The sequence below is a fragment of the Mustela putorius genome, unplaced genomic scaffold (assembly GCF_011764305.1).
Source record: "Mustela putorius furo isolate JIRA1106 unplaced genomic scaffold, ASM1176430v1.1 tig00000592_pilon_pilon_pilon, whole genome shotgun sequence".
Lineage (NCBI taxonomy): Eukaryota > Metazoa > Chordata > Mammalia > Carnivora > Mustelidae > Mustela > Mustela putorius.
In genome coordinates, this window is record NW_025421426.1 from 5,791,007 (window position 1) to 5,809,958 (window position 18,952).

General features: G+C 42.0%; 1 protein-coding gene across 10 annotated transcripts in view; it reads right to left on the bottom strand.

The window, feature by feature from the left end:
• The window catches only part of SLC9A8 (solute carrier family 9 member A8), a 67,710-nt gene that overhangs the window by 32,640 nt on the left and 16,118 nt on the right, over positions 1-18,952 (bottom strand). For 7 of the 10 annotated variants that reach the window (XR_001178497.2, XR_001178496.2, XM_013053190.2 and 4 more), the window contains 4 exons: positions 13,887-13,945; positions 9,095-9,178; positions 3,362-3,463; positions 2,239-2,318 (listed from right to left, as the gene is read on the bottom strand). Coding sequence is in view for 8 of the 10 variants with exons in the window: in XM_013053190.2 (XP_012908644.1) it covers positions 2,239-2,318; positions 3,362-3,463; positions 9,095-9,178; positions 13,887-13,945 (325 nt within the window). In the remaining 2 variants the exon portion in view is untranslated. The remainder of the gene's footprint in view (positions 1-2,238; positions 2,319-3,361; positions 3,464-9,094; positions 9,179-13,886; positions 13,946-18,952) is intronic. The other 3 variants (XM_004746220.3, XM_013053192.2, XM_013053189.2) reach the window with 1 other exon arrangement.

Here is an 18,952-nt window from a genome sequence, read left to right on the forward strand (position 1 = left end):
CTTGGTCTTTTCTGTATGTTTAAATTTTTCGTAAGAAGCTGGGGGGAAATGCTTTGCATAAATCACGGAAGACATTTAGCTTGAACTGGGGATCCAGAGTGGGGCAGAGCCTTCCTGGCAGTGAGCACGGAAAGTCTTAAGTATGAACAACCCGACTCATGGAGCGCTCCGTCTCAGGAGTCCTGTCATCATGTGATCAGCTGCTCCCCCTTCCACTTTCGTGGCTGGTTCTTTATAAGGCCAGAGGCTAGAAGTTCAAGTTAAAAATGTGTTTTCCTGATTTACTCTATCATCTCGTAAGAGACAGCAACATCACCACGTGAAAGACCGACGTGGGGATGTAACTCTGCTGAGTCCACCAGTGACCTTGCTCTCCAGCAGAACCATGGCTATGATAAAATCTTATGTGCAACCAAGTTATTTTTACGTTTTCTGTTGTGCAGAGGTCTGTGGGTCTTACGTTTGACCATCCTGGCGTTTTGAAAAACTAACTTGTCACCATTTAAAATCTAGAAAATTCATGATTAAAATCTAGAAACCTGGCCTCTTGTGGGGGGAAAAAAATGCTTTTTTAAGATTTTATTTGTTCATTTCAGAGAGAGAGAGAGAGAGAGAGCACAGGCAGGGGCAAAAGAGGAGACGCAGGCGCCCCGCTGAGCAGGGAGGCTGATGCGCGACTCAATCCCAGGACCTAGAGAGCCTCACCTGAGTTGAAGGCAGACGCTTAATCTTAACTGAGTCACTCAGGTGTCCCCCCATTTTTTTTTTTTTTTTAATATTTAGTACTTCTGGGCCCATATTCCCACATGGTGATTACTGGGTAGAGCTGAGAAGTCGCCTTCAGACAAGGTGCACTCTTCCACTGTGGTCATCCAAAGACGCACACAGGCAATGCCCCCCGGTTAAGTGCCTGGCCAGGCCCTGTGGCTGTGTGCGTGTGTGACTGATGGCTTATTTTCCCCAGAGCGTTCCCCATGTAGGGGACAGTTGTTTTCCAACAAGAAAGAAGTGTCTGCACACACAGAGAGAAACCCTACCTGGTTCTTACTCTCTGCTTGTCGAAGGGACAATTCTTTTACTCCTCTCTCCCTCAACATCCCGATAAACACTGGTTTGATTCAATGCCACAGGAATTCATCAAGCACTGTCTATATCTCTAACCAGTTGCCCCAGAAAAGGTTGAAGGAGTGAATGTCCTGACATTCTTCCTTTACAGGAAGGGGTATGGGGTGTTTCTTTTCACTTGCAAAACACCTACAAAATGTGGGCCTCAGTTCTGCTTTATTTCCAGCTCCTTATGGAATAGGAATGTGATTTTCGCTACTTGTTTATATATCAGGACTATCTTACACTAAAAACTCCAAAATTTGTGTTCCTGGTGGAAAGATGGAATTGAGTTGGCTGGTAGCAGAGGCACATTTCCCATGAAAGGGGCTTCAAGATTCTAGCCCCCAAGTTGCTGAGGGCTGAAAGCTGTGGCTGGCCTGATGGGAGAGATGGGGCTGAGAGCTGGCTTTGCTTTCCAGCCCCCCGCCAGGCCACAGAAGCAACCACCGATGGTCCAGAAACATGGACCAAGGCTGCACACACGCTGGACTTCTCAGAGAGGGGACACCAGGCCTCACTCTGCCTGTGTGCTTTTTAAGCACTATCTGGTACTATCCAGGAGACAGCGGCCTGGGTTGCTTCTTGCTAAGTCAGTTAGGAAATTCCCAGGCTGGGCTCTGAGACGGCCGCTCTGAGCGCTCACTGGGGCAGCGTCAGACTGAGCAAGATATCCACGGTAGAGCCCTTGGCCCTGCCTGCTTCCCCAACCCTGCCCCACGCTTGGCTTCGTGGGACTCCCACAGGGCAGACTCTGTACACCTCGCCCCCCACTCCACCCCTAATCTATCCAGAGGACAACTTTTCTTCGCGGCCACTGAGAAGATTCAGAAATTAGCCAAAGATGATTCTGGGTAATGAAAGATGCACTGTGTGGTTAACGGACCAGAGTTATTCTCTCCAAAGCTTAAATTAAATCAGTTATTTCAATCAGCAATGCTCTGATTAGAGATCTTAAAAATTCCACAATATAGTTTTGATTCATTTCTGAGCCACAAGTGAATTCAGCAGAAATCATCGGCAAAACAATGAGAGAGACAGAACAGAGAAATACCACACCCGGGAATCAATGTGGAGAGAACTGTCCCCAGTCTGAAAAGGAGTCATACGGGTGTGACAGTATGAAAGATTTACCTGTCTGTCATGTTGAGTTTAGAGATTACATCAGCCTGTAAAATAAAACACACAAACACACAGACACAAAAAAAAAACCCCTGGAGAACAGCCAAGAAGATTAAAATGTCCATTAGTGCTGTATTAGAAACTAATAAGGACATTAATCTTCAGTCCCCAAACCACTTGAAAAATAAAGAAAACTCCTAAGTTTTAGTTTAAGCATGCATTCGATCATTATACAACAAAAGTATGGAACAGAATGCTACATCTTTCAGGCCAGTTTAGGCCTGGTTTTCTTAAGTTCATTCCCATTTGATGCTAGAAGCTGTGCAACGAAGAAGGGTGCAGGACAGACATATTTATCCTGGCGCCACTGAGGCGGCAGTCCAGGTGACGCTCAGATGCCATCGGCTTTGGCCGCTAGCTGCCCACAGAAGCAGACACATCCGACACACACACGAGGAGCCTGCCAGTCACCCAGAGGCCTGAATCTCAAACTTAGTTTACAGAACTAGGGCAGGCAAACTTTCTACAAGTACCCATAAAGGAAAAAAACTATGACATGCATAGACATGCAGAATGCAAAACTAGAGATATTACCTTTCTGGGTAGATTAAAAGTAATTTGAACTCAAAGTACAGAACACTGGGAACTGGTTTAGCAATGGTGGAAAATCCAGAGTATGTAATTCTATGGCTGGGCAGCTTAGAATTGAGTGAACATATTCAGAATCTTGATTTCTAAAAATTCCAAATTTTCATTAAGAAACAGTGCCTAATCCTGATTCAGTCTACGTGATAACATAACTGAGACTGTTATAATCTGAAGACCTTGGTGGTATATATTCTGCTTTATTTTTAGTATTCTGTCTTAAGAAATTATTGGCTTGCAAATAAGATCCAAAACTTTTGGGCATTATGGAGAAAATTCACTCAATTCCAGACACCAACGCTCTTTGAGGACACTTAGAAACAATTTCAGCATGCCTTTACTGTGCCTCGTATGAGTTTGGATTTCCTTCCAGGACAGCATTTACCTTGAACGTGAAACTCAGGCCCCCACAAAGTATCCCTACGCCACCTCCCTGCCCTAGCTCTAAGAATGTGAGATTCTCAGAATTTTTCAAAGATGTTTCTCTTACCTGACCCAGAAAATAAATTCCTCCCCCTACTACAAAAGCGGAAATTGCTGTACCGAAAACAGCAAACAGGGTGATGGAGCCAATATTTTGAAAGAAGTTACCCTGTTGGAAAGAGCAGAGATAAGAGAACTGCTTAGGGTAACTGGTCCAGTCGGTGAAGGCATGCACACCCCACCTGGTCCTCTGCATACACCTGATTCTCTGCAAAAGACCACCAACCTGGTTTGTGCTGTCTTCACTTTGACCCACCACTTCCGCTCGGAATGCAGCTAAAACCCAACCAAAGCCTGGATGGTTGGACCCCTGTGAAGACCTCTAACCTCCCCTTTGTTCTCTGGGTGGTTCTAGTCACACTGGTGACTCTCTCTCTCTGTCTCTCTCTGGTTCTCCGAACACAGCATGCTCCCTGGGCTTTGACCATTCTTTCTTCTTCCTTGCCTGGTGAACTGGAATCATCCTAAGATCTTAGGGTGGTCTGGCTCTTCCTGAGGGAAAGCTGCTCTCATCCCTTACCCAGGTCAGATCCTATTCTATGCTCTGAGTGCCCAATAACCCTCTCCTGGTAGCGAGTGACAGGGCCAAAATCTTACATTCATTTATAGAACTGTTTGATGTCTGTCTTTCCCACTAAGCTATATGCTCAGCAGGGGGTGGAGGGCAGATTCATGATGACAGGGACACACACACATACACACAATGACCCCGTCTGCTTTTATATAACAGTTGCTGGCATAATGCCCATCAGATGGGAGATGCCCAATGAATAGGTACAAAAGGAATTAATTGTGTTTCATGTCTGATCAAAGTCCAAAGCTTACATAATTATAATTTTTTATTTAATTTTAAAAAAGAACATAATTTCCTTTAAAGACTTTAAGCAATCTCTATACCCAATGTGGGGCTCGAACTCACAACCCCGACATCAAGAGTCACATGCTGCACTGACCAAGCCAGCAGGTACCCCAGAAAAGGTGCACTATTATAAAGAATATCAAGATAATAGGTTATATGATCAGAAAATTCAGTTTGCTGTACAGGACTTCCAAATAATTTTATTTTACTCTAGGGACGTCTGGGTGGCTCAACCAGTTAAGCATCTGCCTTCGGCTTAGGTCATGATCCCAGGGTCCTAGGATTGAGTCCCATATTGGGCTTCCTGTACAGCAGGGAGCCTAGTTCTCCCTCTCCCACTGCCCCCTCCCTGCTCATTTTTTCTCTCTAATAAATAAATAAAATCTTTAAAAAAATAATTTTATTTTACTCTATTAGTATCTTCATCAAATATGACAGATGAGATATAATTCTACCTATACTTTATAGCATTTAAGAGAAAATATTTGAGTCCTAGTACTATGGAATTATCTTTCAAGTTTCCGTAAAATTTTTTAAAAAGCTATTTATTAGACTCCTGTGGGCTCCACTTAGGAACAATACCAAGGACCCCTGACACTTGACTGTGGGCATAGACAAGGAATTCTATCCTTCTGCTTAACTAACAAGCCACAGACAACAGGAAGTGCTATTTTATTCTACACGTATTTTTTTTTAATTTTTTATTTTTTATAAACATATTTTTATCCTACACATATTTTTTATTTTGAAGATTTTGTTTATTTGACAGAGAGAGAGAGATCACAAGTAAGCAGAGAGGCAGGCAGAGATAGAGGGGGAAGCAGGCTCCCTCCCTGCTCAGCAGAGAGCCCGATGCGGGGTATACATATTTTTTAAAGTTTATTTATTTTTAGTAATCTCTATATCCAACAGAGGGCTCAAACTCATGAACCTGAGAACAAGAGCTGTATGCTCTACTGACAGCCAGATATCCCTGGAACCGGTATCTTATTAAAGATTTATTTATTTATTTATTTGAGAGAGAGGGCAGGCATGCACAAGCAGGGAGAGGGGCAGAGGGAGAGGGTGAGAGACTTAAACAGACTCCGCACTAAGCATGAAGCCAGACACGGGGTTCAAACTCATGACCCCAAGATCATGACCTAAGCCAAAACCAAGAGTCAGAGGCTCTTTCCACTGAGCTGGTCAGGAACCACAGGAAGTGCTATTTTTTTTTTTTTTTTAAGATTATTTGTTTGACAGAGAGAGTGAGAGAGACAGCAGAGAGGCAACCATCAGCAGGGAGAGTGGGAGAGGAAGAAGCAGGCTTCCTGCTTCCTGCTTCCTGCTTCTTGGGCAGACCAACACAGGGCTCGATCCCAGGACTCTGGGATCATGACTTGAGCTGAAGTCAGATGTTTAATGACTGAGCCACCCAGGTGCCCCAGAAGTGCTGTTTTCAAAAAAGTGTGTCCTCAGCTCAACACTGGTGGCCCCAACAAGCCCATCTCCTTTAGGAAGCTACTTCGCTTCATTCATACAATCTGATTTGGCCTCCCATAATCTGACATTCAATTACTTTGTTTGGTATATCAATCTTCCACACACAAAGAACTTTAAAATTACACAGGGCAAACACAATGACTTGGTTTTTTCTAAACAAAAGGCTTTCATCTCTGAGCTTTTCTTTGTAAGGAGCTGATTTATTTGTTGTTAAAAACAGATTAAATTAAGTCTTGATCTGTTTATAGGAATCTAATGCTGATATAATTTATGGAGTTGGTTAACATTAATCCGAATGGGGCGCCTGGGTGGCTCGGTAGGTTAAAGCCTCTGCCTTTGGCTCAGGTCATGATCCCAGGGTCCTGGGATCGAGCCCCGCATTAGGCTCTCTGCTCAAGTAGGAAGCCTGCTTCCCCCGCTCTCTTTCTGCCTGCCTCTCTGCCTACTTGTGATCTCTGTCTGTCAAATAAATAAGTAAAATATTAAATAAAATTAATCTGAATGTTGAAAATTCACCTAATTCAAGTAACCACATTCAAGAACTTCCCTTTGTTACATAAAGCAAATTTATCTGTTTCTCTTTGATATAACTAATGGACTACTCTTTATATTATATTAATAATTTCAAAGAACCAACAGTTGCCTATCTAATGCATATTAACTGATGGTAATCTTACTGAAATTTTTATTCCAAGTCCAAATTTATATCAGCAAATACAGCAATATTAAAGACATTCAAGTTGACTTCCTATCTTCTCTAGGGAGGATAAGAAGTGGACAGAAGTCTCTGCATTCGCATTTCTAACTTACATTAGTCCCTTTCACATAAATTGCCCCATTTTCTGCTGGAAAGCCATCTTTAAACATACGTTTTTCTAAGAAACTATTATTTTCCTCAAATTTTGGAACAAGCTTCTCTCTTCCCTCCAAAAAATTAGAAAATAAAATTTTTATATGCTCTAATGCAATAACCAAAGTGTCATTTAAAAAAAAAAGATTTATTTGACAGAGAGAGACACAGTGAGAGAGGGAACACAAGCAAGGGGAGTGGGAGAGGGAGAAGCAGGCTTCCCGCTGAGCAATGAGCCTGATGCGGGGCTCAATCCCAGGACCCTGGGATCATGACCTGAGTTGAAGGCAGATGCTTAATGACTGAGCCACCCAGGTACCCCCAAAGTGTCATATTTTTAAGTAAAAACCAAATCAATCTCCTCAGCATTGTTCTAAAATATTTCCTCAATCTGCTTATAATTCACTATTTGTTTATAAAATGAAAGAGCTAGACATTGACTTTTAATTCCTTCTGGATTGTTTCTTTTTAAATTATCTGAGGTCAGAAACCATAAGAGACTCGTCATCTCACAAAACAAACTGAGGGTTGCTGGGGGAAGAGGGGTTTGGAGCAGGTGGTTGGGTTATGGACATTGGGAAGGGTATGTCATATGATGAGTGCTGTGAAATGTGTAAGCCTGACGATTCACAGACCTATACCCTGGGGCAAATAACATATTATATGTTAATAAAAATAATAAAAAATTATCTGAGATCAGTAACAATTTATAAGATTTGGTGTGTTTGTTTGTTTGTTTTTACATTAAACCTCCTTTTCACTTTTTCTTTGAATAGGGCCACAATAAAATAACAGCTTAAAAAAAATCTGGACCGAACATTTTAGAATATTTATGCTTTAGTATCCAGGTGGAAAATTAAAGATTTAACTAGTATGTTTTAACCAAAACTCTCATAACAAATTTAACTCTCAAGTTTAATAAGCTATTAAAAACAATACTGGGTGTTGGGCAGAGAGCCAGATGGGACGCCTGGGTAGCTCAGTTAAGCCTCTGCCTTCGGCTCAGGTCATGGTCTCAGGGTCCTAGGATCGAGCCCCGAATCGGGCTCTCTGCTCAGCAGGGAGCCTGCTTCCCCCTCTCCCTCTGCCTGCCTCTCTGCCTACTTGTGACTCTCTCTCTCAGTCAAATAAATAAATAAAAATCTTAAAAACAACAGCAACAACACTGGTCACATTAATAACAGATCATGTTAGTAACAAGAAGCACCACCAATTATTTACTGTGGCGGGTGATGCTTTACAAACATCCTTTCATCCACTGCAAACCTTCAACCAACCAACCAATTTTCAGGGTTTTTTGTTTTGTTTTAAAATCTTACCTTTACCCAAAAGACACCTGTAGGGGGCAGCACAGGATTAAACCTACCATCTCTCTGAAAGTCCAGGCTCTTCCCTTTCTCTGAGGCTAGGCCAAACCTTCCAACCTTCACAGTTTCTAATCACATTCACAAATTAACTGATTATTACTAATATTTTAAGTTGAATCACCTTTTAATTTTATTTTTTAAAGGTTATTTATTTGAGAAAGAGACAGACACACAGAAGCACGGGGAGAAGCAGAGGGAGAGGGAGAAGGAGACTCCCCGCTGAGCTGGGAGCCCGACATGGGGCTCAATCCCAGGGCCCAGAGATCATGATCCTAACACTCAACCATCTGAGCCACCCAGGTGCTCCATCTTTTTATTTGAAAACTTAAATACACTTAAAGAAAACTCACAGACAAGAAAAAGACATCCCCAACCTCCTTATCCCCAACGCACACACATATATATACAAACTGGCTTGAAAGTTAGAAGCTCCCGCCCAGGCAGAAAGGGTTCCACTGGAAACTGGAGGACAGAGACCAGAAATGCTGGGGCAAAGCAGGGAAATGGGCAGGGGCTGCTGAGGCCGCTTTCCAGGCCGAGGAGCCACGAATAGGCCGGGTAACTGTGGGACTAGGTAATGGGCCAGAAGGAGCTGGACGACTGGGGAGCAAGGATGAGGCTCCACTCTGGTAAGCAGAAGCTGGGCCAGGGAGAAGGCAGGACGAAAGGGAAACCAGGGGTGCGGAGCTATCAGCTGGGAGCTGAGGCCCAGGGCAAGACACCAAGAGGGGACCCACTGAAGGAGGCAGAAGCCTAAGGAAGGAGAGAGGCCCGACACAGTGAGCTGAGGGAATCGAAAGGCCTGAAGCACATGTCCCTGCTGTCCCGGGACAGTCTGTGCTCCTACATATGTCAGTCTGTGTCCCACCAGAGGAATCAATGGATCGTCTGTCTGTACACCACTTAAAATCACTGTGGCCATCACTTGCTAGGCAAGGTAACCCTCTACAGAAAACACTAGTTAAGAAGCCACAGCGCCTGCGACCATGACAGCAGCCCACGGACCAGATACGTCTGTTCCTCTCCCTAAGTCAGGCGGTGCAGTCCAGCTTCGACCATGCACCCTGGGGTGTGGGTGCAGATCCTGCACTGCGAGGTCAACACCTAAGCTTTTCTGGAGGCCGCCTTACTAACAGAGGCAGCCAGCTAGACCAAAAGCACCGACGCAGGCCTGAGTCTTACCTTGTGTAATGAATATCCTGACTCAAATATAATAGGAGGAAGCAAGAGGAGGAAAAACATATTTGGACGAAACATTTCTTCTTCCTGTAAATATAAAATGGGTATTTTTCAGAAGGATGGAATCTACGTAGTTAAGAAATAAATCCACCAGTGAAGAGCCAAAGTAATTGTCCTCTTAAGCCCAGTGGAAACACCCAATGTTTAAAAGATTACCTGATGATAAAACCAAGCAGAAGAAGAACAAAAAACACAATAAAACCTGCATTTAAAAATGTAGGACAAGTGATTGGAAAAGGTGACCAGCATATGAACTGCTTCCGAACACACAGTATATGCTCTTCATTCTTGTTGTTTTTTTTTAGTATTTTTATAGAAAGGGATGGGGGAGGGTTAGAGGGAGAGAGAGAAAGAGAATCTTAAGCAGGCTCCACACCCAGCAGAGAGCCCAACGTGGGCCTTAATCCCAGGATCTGAGATGAAATCAAGAGTTGGACAACTAACCGACTAAGCACCCAGGGGCCCCTGATTTTCATTCTTTACTAAGGAAAAACAGTTAATTTTAATACAGAAGACATTTCAATTAAAACAGAACACTTCCAAAAATAAGTCCACAAATTGAAATTCTCTGGGAAAACAGTAACAGTAAGCCCTAAAAAAAATCCACTTGGAGGAAGAGTAGACGCTATCCATGTTTAAAACAGCCCTGCCTTTTCTCTGCCTGTCACAGACAACTGTGCCATTTTCCTAAATCTGGGACTATGATGACACAGTCTCCATTTGATGCCCTTGTGACTTGGGACAAGTCCCTTGTGACCAAGCAGGCCCCTTGCCATGCTTTCAGATTCAAGTATTAAGTACCATTAGGAAAGGTATTTCTAGAATATAGCCGTCTTTGGAGGGGTAACATAATAATTTCATTTTCTATATTAATATAGAATTGCTGGTGTATTGGAGGGAAAATTCACATTGGTCCTCAAGTTCAAAATGACACATGTAATACAAAACCTACTTCACAATGCAAAATTCAGCCCTTTCTCATATGAAAGTTTTCATGTCTTGTCTGTCACGTCTTATCTGTCTTGACTAATCAAAAGAATGGCTAAGTGTATTCTTACAAATGTACAGCTGTTACCATAAAGACTAAAATAACATTCAAAGGCTCAAAATAGAAAGCAAATGACTTCTGAAAATGCCTTATTAAGTCTTAAAATAACTGCCCGTGCAACAAGCTCATGACTCAGACCGGGACCATGTGAAAAGCAATGGGCCGATCTCTGTTTTGTGGGGCAACCTATTCTCATGACCTGTCTAATAGGGGTGCTGTATAGATTCTTTGGGAGTTTCAGAAACCAGCCCCGACCCGAGGAAGAAGAGAACCTCCCTGCGGTGGGTTGCCCGGTGTCCTCCAGGCTTAATTCACGTCCACGTGGAACCCCAAGTGTGACCTTCTTTGAAAATAGGGTCTTTGCAGATGTAATTAAGGGAAGAATCCAGATGAGATCATACTAAGTTAGGGTGGGCCCTTACCCAATGACAGTGTCCTTGTAAGAGACAGGAAAGGACACACACAAAGGAGGAGGACATGTGAGGACAGAGAGGAGAAAGGGGTTACACTGCCCCAGCCAAGCAATGCTTGGGACCACCAGAAGCAGTAAAGGCCAGTGACAGATTCTCCTCAAATCCCCTGGACTTGCTCCCCAGAGGAAACACGGCCCTGCCAACACCTTGATTGCAGATTTCTGGCGTCTAGAACTATGGAAGAATAATGAATCTCTGTGGTCTTACGTTCCCCCAGTTTGGGTGATTTGCTGAGGCAGCCACAGGAAATGCATGTCCCACCTTCCCAAAATGGTATGAGGCGATTTTAGACGTTACTTGAGCAGTGTATGTCACATGCCACTGACCTCCCAGGTTGAGAAAGTCAGCCCCTTCCCATTCAAAGACACTGCGGGTTGGTGTTAGGACATGGAAAGCCGCTCTCCAAATGTGCTTGATCTTCCTTTTCAACAGAATAAGCCTGACCTCAGAGGCTTCAGGAGGCCTCTGTACTACTCTGTTTTTATCATATTTATTTATAAAAACAGTATTGGTTTACTACAGTATTATAACCCATTATTATAATGTCTCCTTTAAAATAAAGGAGTAGTAAACCAGTGTTAACAGCAGCAATGTCTACAATAGCCAAAGGGTAGAAACACCTATGGTCCATTAACAGATGAAGGGATCAACAAAGTGCGGTATATACCTACAAAAGAGTATTATTCAGCCACAAAAAGGAAGGAAATTATGATACATGCTCCAATATGAATGAACCTTAAAAACACCATGCTGAGTAAAATAAAGCAGACACAAAAGGACAAATGTTGTATGATTCTACTTACGTAAAGTGGAATCATAAAATAAGTAAATTCATAAAGACAGAAAGTAGAATGGGGGTGACTAAAAAAATAGAAAATACCGAAAAACAAAACAAAACAAAACAAAAAACCAGAAAGTAGAACAGACTGTGGGGAGGGGGACTGGGAAGTTGTTTACTAGGTAGTTTCTATCTGGGATGATGAAACAGTTCTGGAAATAATGTGATGACTGTACAACATAGTACATGTATTTAGCCACTGAAATGTACACCTAAAAATAGCTAAAATAATACACTTTATGTTATGTATGTTTTATAACAAAAGCCTTAAAAAAAAACTGCAACAAAAAATAAATATACATAGGGGCACGTGGGTGGCTGGCTCAGTGGGTGAAAGCCTCTGCCTTTGGCTCAGGTCATGATCCCAGGGTCCTGGGATCAAGCCCTGCATTGGGCTCTCTGCTCAGCAGGGAACCTGCTTCCTCCTCTCTCTCTGCCAGCCTTTCTGCCTACTTGTGATCTCTGTCAAATACACAAATAAAAGCTTTAAAATAAATAAATAAATAAACAAACATTAAAAAACAAAGTTGTTTCAAGAAATAAACATGTAAGTATTTGATAATACAGGCGGAAGGCAAGCCCAGCAGGACAGTCTGGCAGCAGAACTGCACAGACAGAACACCAGACTCCTTGATTTTCTGATCTCTCCTTGCTTCCCCCAGCACTGGGTTTCCAAACAGGTGTCCTGCTTCCTGGTTCAGCTTTTCACAGACAACCTGTTCCTCTGGGAAGCCTGGCCCAACTATCCCAGCCTAGACACCCCCCCCTTCTCTGAGCTCGAGCCCAGATGGCCTGGAGAGCTCTCTGGGCGCTTAATTACATTCACCGCCCAATTCTGCTTCACTTGCCTGTACCATTAAATATACTACTATTATTTAACTTGGAAAGTAACGTCCACTGAAAAATAAATTCAACAAAACTGAAGCATACAAAACTCAACGTGGAAGACAACCTCCCCTCTCCTCCCCCTGACCCCACTGCTCAAAAGAGGGGTCACCAACTCAGGCTCCCCAGGCCACACAGCATTCCCCCAGAGGAGAAGCTGCTGGATCTCTGCGGGGCAACATGGGGGCCTGATGTTCAGAGAGTTTCTGCTTCTTTAAGGGAAGCTAGAAGTTCAGGTTTTTATGTGACGTCTCCAGCATCTTATATAGATAGATAATATTTTAAAATAAACCAATTTTTAGTTGTTTAAAATCAGTTCCAATTTTGAGCAATTAATTTTAAGTCAAACCAGATGTGTTAGCAGGCTGGATCTACCGATCAGGATGTAGGCAGGAGCAGAGAAAGGGTTACAGCCTGTGTCCCCTGTCCTCCAACTAGCCACTGTGAGGGTGGTGAAATTCAACCAGTCGTAGTAGGGCACAGAGATCATTCACAGTGTGTGTCGGTGGGGCCCACCCAGCCCCTTCCCCAGCTGAGGAGAGCTCTATCATAGGAGGAGCTCAACGTGTATTTTGTGATTCCACTCAATACATACAATATTTCCTGAATACTAATTATAACAGTTCAAATTGTGTTGTAGGTCAGACTACGTGGCTTGTTTTGCAAGTTTTACACTCTATAGTTTCATAGGTAAATTAATCCCAGCACCTAGGAGCTGAATCTAAACAAGTGGGGTTTGAATGTGCTAAATTTTAGTGACGAAATATTCTTTAGTATTTTGAAATAAACCTTACAGCCCCCCAATAATCAATTTTGTTACATACTTTTTAAATCTCTGTATTCGAAACGGATGTACAAATTTAAGTTGAAATTCGAGTTTCAATTAGTTCTTATGCCACAAGATGACGCTCATGTGTGTACTACTGTGTGAACACGAGGGTATGAACGCCTACACACTGAGGTCAGCATGGTGTGGTGGAGAGAATACAGCACAGGGCCAGCACATCCGGCCCTAAGGCTCAACTCAGCCACTTTCTAGCTCTGTGATGTGGGACATGTCTCAAGCTCTCTGTGGTCACTTTCTTCATCTGTAAAAACACAGTGATGATGGTATGTGGTCAGTCTACATCACGTGATACCTCACGTGGTTGTCACGAGGACTGATGTTTAATGCTAATTAGAGACTTTCTCCCCAGACAGCAGCAGGTTATTCTAAGATTATACACATGCAAATAAATAACAAAACATGACGCCCTGTGCTCCCCTGTTAACTTCTGAAGCAGTGTGAGACTTACGCTTTTTCAAAGAAGTCAGATGTAAAGCTCTCAACCCTAAACCAGCAGAATGTTAAAAAATTAATGGGACAATATAAAATTCACTCATAGTCAAGTAATGATAAGCCGCCGTAACTAACCATCAGTGTTCTAAAATGAAGAACAATCAATAAAAATTGTAAGTTATGTTCAAAAATCAATAGTTGGGCAAACGTACCTTCCAATTTGCCAATTTTTTGAACTCTATAATTTTTATAACTGCTCCCATGAGAATACCTAGAAGAGAAAATATAAAGTTGAACATAATCTAAGATATGAGGAAGATTACTCTTTATTATTCCAGAGAAACTATTATGTCTTTATATAGCTTCTATGGATTTCTGCAAGTTTTATGTCTGAAAACCTAAGAATGGAAATCAATGTGAAGTTCTGAGTCGCATCTCAGGCAACACACTATAAGGAAGTTCAACAACAGTGGGGGCGGGGTGCGGCTGGGAAAGAAAAGCTTGACAAAACAAGACCCCAGGATAGTCTGCTGGGCACAGAAGATCTGTGAAACTTGACACCTGTCAGTTTTGCTACATCCACCCATCTTCAGTGCAAGAAGACAGAAAGCTCAGGTGCTAAGTTTGCCCCATACTGCATCATCCCACCATTTTCAAAAAAAAAAAGAATACAAGATCACTTTCTTAGATTCAGATGGCAGCTCTATGCAGAGTATTCAGTTAGAGATAAAACCTCAATGCTAAAAATAACTTAAAGTAAAAATTCTGTGAAATTCCTGGAACAAAACAGACCATCTAAGTTCAGGCATGTTTCCTTAAGGCTGACAGGCTCATTACTCTCTCGTAAAGAACCTACCCAAAATAATTCTCAAAGAAGCATCATGGAGCCAGTTTATGATGCCTCTGTTATTCCCAAGAGAAATGATTTTTAACCTGGTTGACTCATCAGGATCACCATGGGACTTTTTATAAAATAAAGACACTGGAGCAGCCCTCCAGACCTACGGAATCACAATCTCTGGAAGGGGGTGATAGAAAGCAAGCCTGTAGACCAGGGTCCTAGGTGCTCAAAGACAAAGACTTCCGTCCCCCCTACAGAGGAAGGAGCTTCTCTCCTTATCAACAAAGGAGAGCCAGAAAGCCGATGAAACACACTTTGTTGGCTGGTGTGAGGGCACAATACTAGAAGTAGAACAGAGAAGTTTATCAGGAAAAGTGCTTGAACACTCACTGCTGTGGGGGAGGAGGTTTCAGGTGAAGAGGTCGATATGGTTAACTTTATAAAGCTCTATGCCATTTGAATTGTTACATATTAGTAAAACAATTATAAAATTACTTTGAAACAAAGAGACCAAGACAAAATAGATCTGGGCTATAAAGGGCGTCAATGAACCTATTTTCGGAACAGTTGTCTACTGACAGGTGGCATGAAAGCACCCAGGCGCCCCAATACAATTTTTTATTAACCAAATAGTTCATGAATACTTTGCACAATGTCATAAATAAGGCAGAAATCCCTTTTGATGAGATCCCACTCCCACCTTAGTTCTTTCTCTTCCTGCCCCTAGATGACCAACTGTCTTGAAGTTTGGGAAATATTTTACCAGATCATTCTATATCCTCTTACATGTTCATATTTAACCACACAGTCCTGAGTGTGTGTATTTATATAAAATTTACAGTACTATAATCCATCATTCTACTACTTGCTATTTTGCTCAGTGTTAAAATGTTGGAAGATGCACTCAGGGATTACTACATATAGATTTGCCTCATTCCTTTGAACAGCCCCGCAGCACAGCATAAAAATGCCACATATTGAACAGATATTTCTCCAAAGAAGATATACAAATGGCCAATCAGCACATGCAAAGATGCTTAACATCATTAGGGGAATGCAAATCAAAACCACAATGAGCGAGCTCTTCACACTCCCTCCGATGGCTAAAATAAAAAGACAGGAAAGCAAGTGCTGGCAAAGGTACAGAGAAACAGGAGCTCTCATTCATACTTTGCTGGTGGGAAGGTAAAATCATGCGGTCGCTGCAAGAAAACAGTTTGGCAGTTCCTGAAAAAGTAAAACAGTTACCCCATGATCCAGCAACTCCACCCAAGGGCACAGAAAATAAATGCTCATAACAGAAATTCATACATGGATGTTCATTAGCAACATTGTTCACAGTGGTCCAAAGGTGGGGGCAATGCAAATGTTCATTGACTGATGAATGGAGAAACAATGTATATTCACACAACAGAGTATTAACTGGCAATTAAAACGGGACACTGACCTACGCTACAGCAAGGATGAATCTTGAAAATGTACTAAGTGAATGGAGCCAGGAACAAAGAACATACATTTTGTGGTCCATTTGTACGAAACATGCAGAAAGGGCAAGTCTATAGAGAGAGAAATGGTTGCCTTGGACTGGGGAGGAGGGGTTTGGGGGTGATTCCCCTAAAGGGAAAGGGGGTCCTTTTGGGGGTGATGAAAATTTTCTAAAATTGATTGTTATGATAGCTGTACAACTCTGTGAGTGTACTAAAACCCACTGAACAGTACATTTAAAATGGATAACTGGGGTGCCTGGGTGGCTCAGTGGGTTAAAGCCTCTGCCTTCAGATCGGGTCGTGATCTCAGGGTCCTAGGATCGAGCCCCGCATCGGGCTCTCTGCTCTGCAGGGAGCCTGCTTCCTCCTCTCTCTCTCTCTGCCTGCCTCTCTGCCTACTTGTGATCTCTCTCTGTCAAATAAATAAATAAAATCTTTTTAAAAATAAATAAATAAATGGATAATTTGTATCATATGTGAATTATATCTCAATAAATCTGTTATTTTTTTTTTAAAAAGACCTCAGACTTTTTTATACAAAATGTATGGAATAGGCAGGTCTACAGAGACAGGAAGTAGGTTGGTGGTTGCCAAGGGAGGGGGGAAGGAGGGAAATGGGGAGTTTCTGTTAATAGGTAGAGAGGGTTTCCTTTTGCAGGGATGAAAATGAAAATGTTTTGTAATTAGATAATGGTGATGCCACACAGTCCTGTGGATATACTGAAAAGCACTGAATTGTACACGGTATGTGAATTATACTTTAATTTTTTAAAAAGCCACAAATTTTTTTTTAACCATTTGCAAATGATAGCTAGCTGTCTCCAACCGTTTGCCGTTAATAGCGGTCCTGCAATGAACATGCTGGTTCGTGCCTCTTTGTGTAAGTGTTTCCCGAGGGTACATCCGGAGAGAGTGAATGGCATGAACATTTTTATCTCTTGAGAATGCTGCCAAACTGTCCTCCAAAGTGGCTGTACCAATTTATACCGCTGCCCCAGAGCACTCCCACATCCTCACCAACCCTGCATAATCATCAGACTGACATTTCTGCCCCATATGATGGGCAACCAGTTGTACTTTGTTTCACTTTGCATTTGCAGTTCATCTGCATTCAGTGATCGTTCCTGATTACTAGGGAAGTTGAACCTCTTTTCATGGTTTCAGATTTCATTTTTAAAGCTAGCGTTTTCCTGCTCTACTAAAACCTCAACTTTCTCTTTCCCTTGTAAATGTATACTACCATGGTTAATGCTTTTGTAATTACATATGAAGCAGCTGCATTTGAAAATGATTCATAATTAACTATTATTATATCTATTGATCATAATCATAATTATTCTGTTCCCTAAGCTTGTTTCTATATTTTTATTTATAAGGCACTAGAAAGCTCTGTAAACTATGATGTGATGTTATTAACACTACTGTTACCTTAACTTGAACAACCCTTTCTAGATGTCCTAGGACTAAACTGGTGCAGTGTGAGACTGGAAACTACTGCTTTCCTTTCTGAGACTAAGGTTCCAATTTAGGTCAAATTGATCCACTCTATAGAAGGAATTCACACCACACAACTACTCAGCAGATGGAAATAATGACCTAGATACAATTTTGTACATTCTTACCAATAAAAAGAATATAAGCATGTACTCTCGAGTTATAAATTTTTATTTCTTATTAAAAAACAGTGCTACTGTATTAATATATTTGAAAATATACACACAAAATAGAGATTGTAAAAGAGTAAGATTAAAAATAAATAAATAGAAAAAATTCTTTAAAAAAAAATAGACACTCAAGTTCTCACATTTTCTTCTGCCCCCAGTGGATCTTGGTGCACACACCTCATTATGGACACCACCAGCAATTAATAATTATTTGCTGAGCCCCTTCTCCTGGGATTTGTCACTTTAAATTATTTCTAATCCTCAAGAGAATGCTTCAGGTAGGAAGGCTCAGAGAACTGAAGTGGCCTGTCTGATGGCTCAGGGCTAGCAAGTGACACTGGACATCTGACCACTTCATGATGCTAAGACAGAGAGAGGCAGACTGCACTGGCCCATCCCATCTGTAAAGCTATTACAGCTGGAGACCCCTCATCTCTGTCCCAGGGTGCATGGCTACTCTATCACCATCACTGTGCAATGTTCCTGATAATTAATATTACAGGAAAAATGCTTAAGATGTCTTAAGGATGATAATCAGGTTGTCAAACAGTATGTAGAACACAATCTTAATTCCCTTAAAAAACACATACATATGTACATATATATATTTATTCGCCCCATGTTAAACACACACACACACACACACACACGTACTCCCCCTTATGTCCAGGCACTGTGCTGATGTATAAAATACACGTTATTTTAGTTCATTCTCACAACTACCCTGCAAGGCATAAACCATTATAGAGATGATAATATTAATAGCAGCAGCTAACAGTTAATGATTAACTTAGCAGGCAGGCATTATACTGAGTGAATTCTGTTATTACCCTGCTTGATATCTGCAATTCTAGGAAGTAAAGACCCTGTCACCTGAATTTTATAGATAATGAAATTTTGTAGACAAGGAAACCGAGGCTAAGTGATGACTTACCACTAGGTAAGGCATCACTTACCTAGTGAATAGCAGATCCAGAATTGTGTAAGAGTGAATTATTTTAACTTTATTTCAGATGCACATGGTTCAAAATTTAAAAGGTAGAAGAGTACTCTGAAAATTTGGGTCCCTGGGGTTTTTTCCCCCAGGCTTTTGCTATCACTCTGAATACATGATTCCCCATGGGTCGGGGCATCCAGAGCAAAACACGCTGAAAGGGGGACTGCTGGGTCAAGGGTACAGGCACTTTTCATTCTCACACACGAGGCCTGCTCAGCTCCCCTTCACTGGGCCCATCCGTGTGAGCCGTGGAGAATGCTGGCTGCTAAGTGCTCACAGCCGTCCCCTA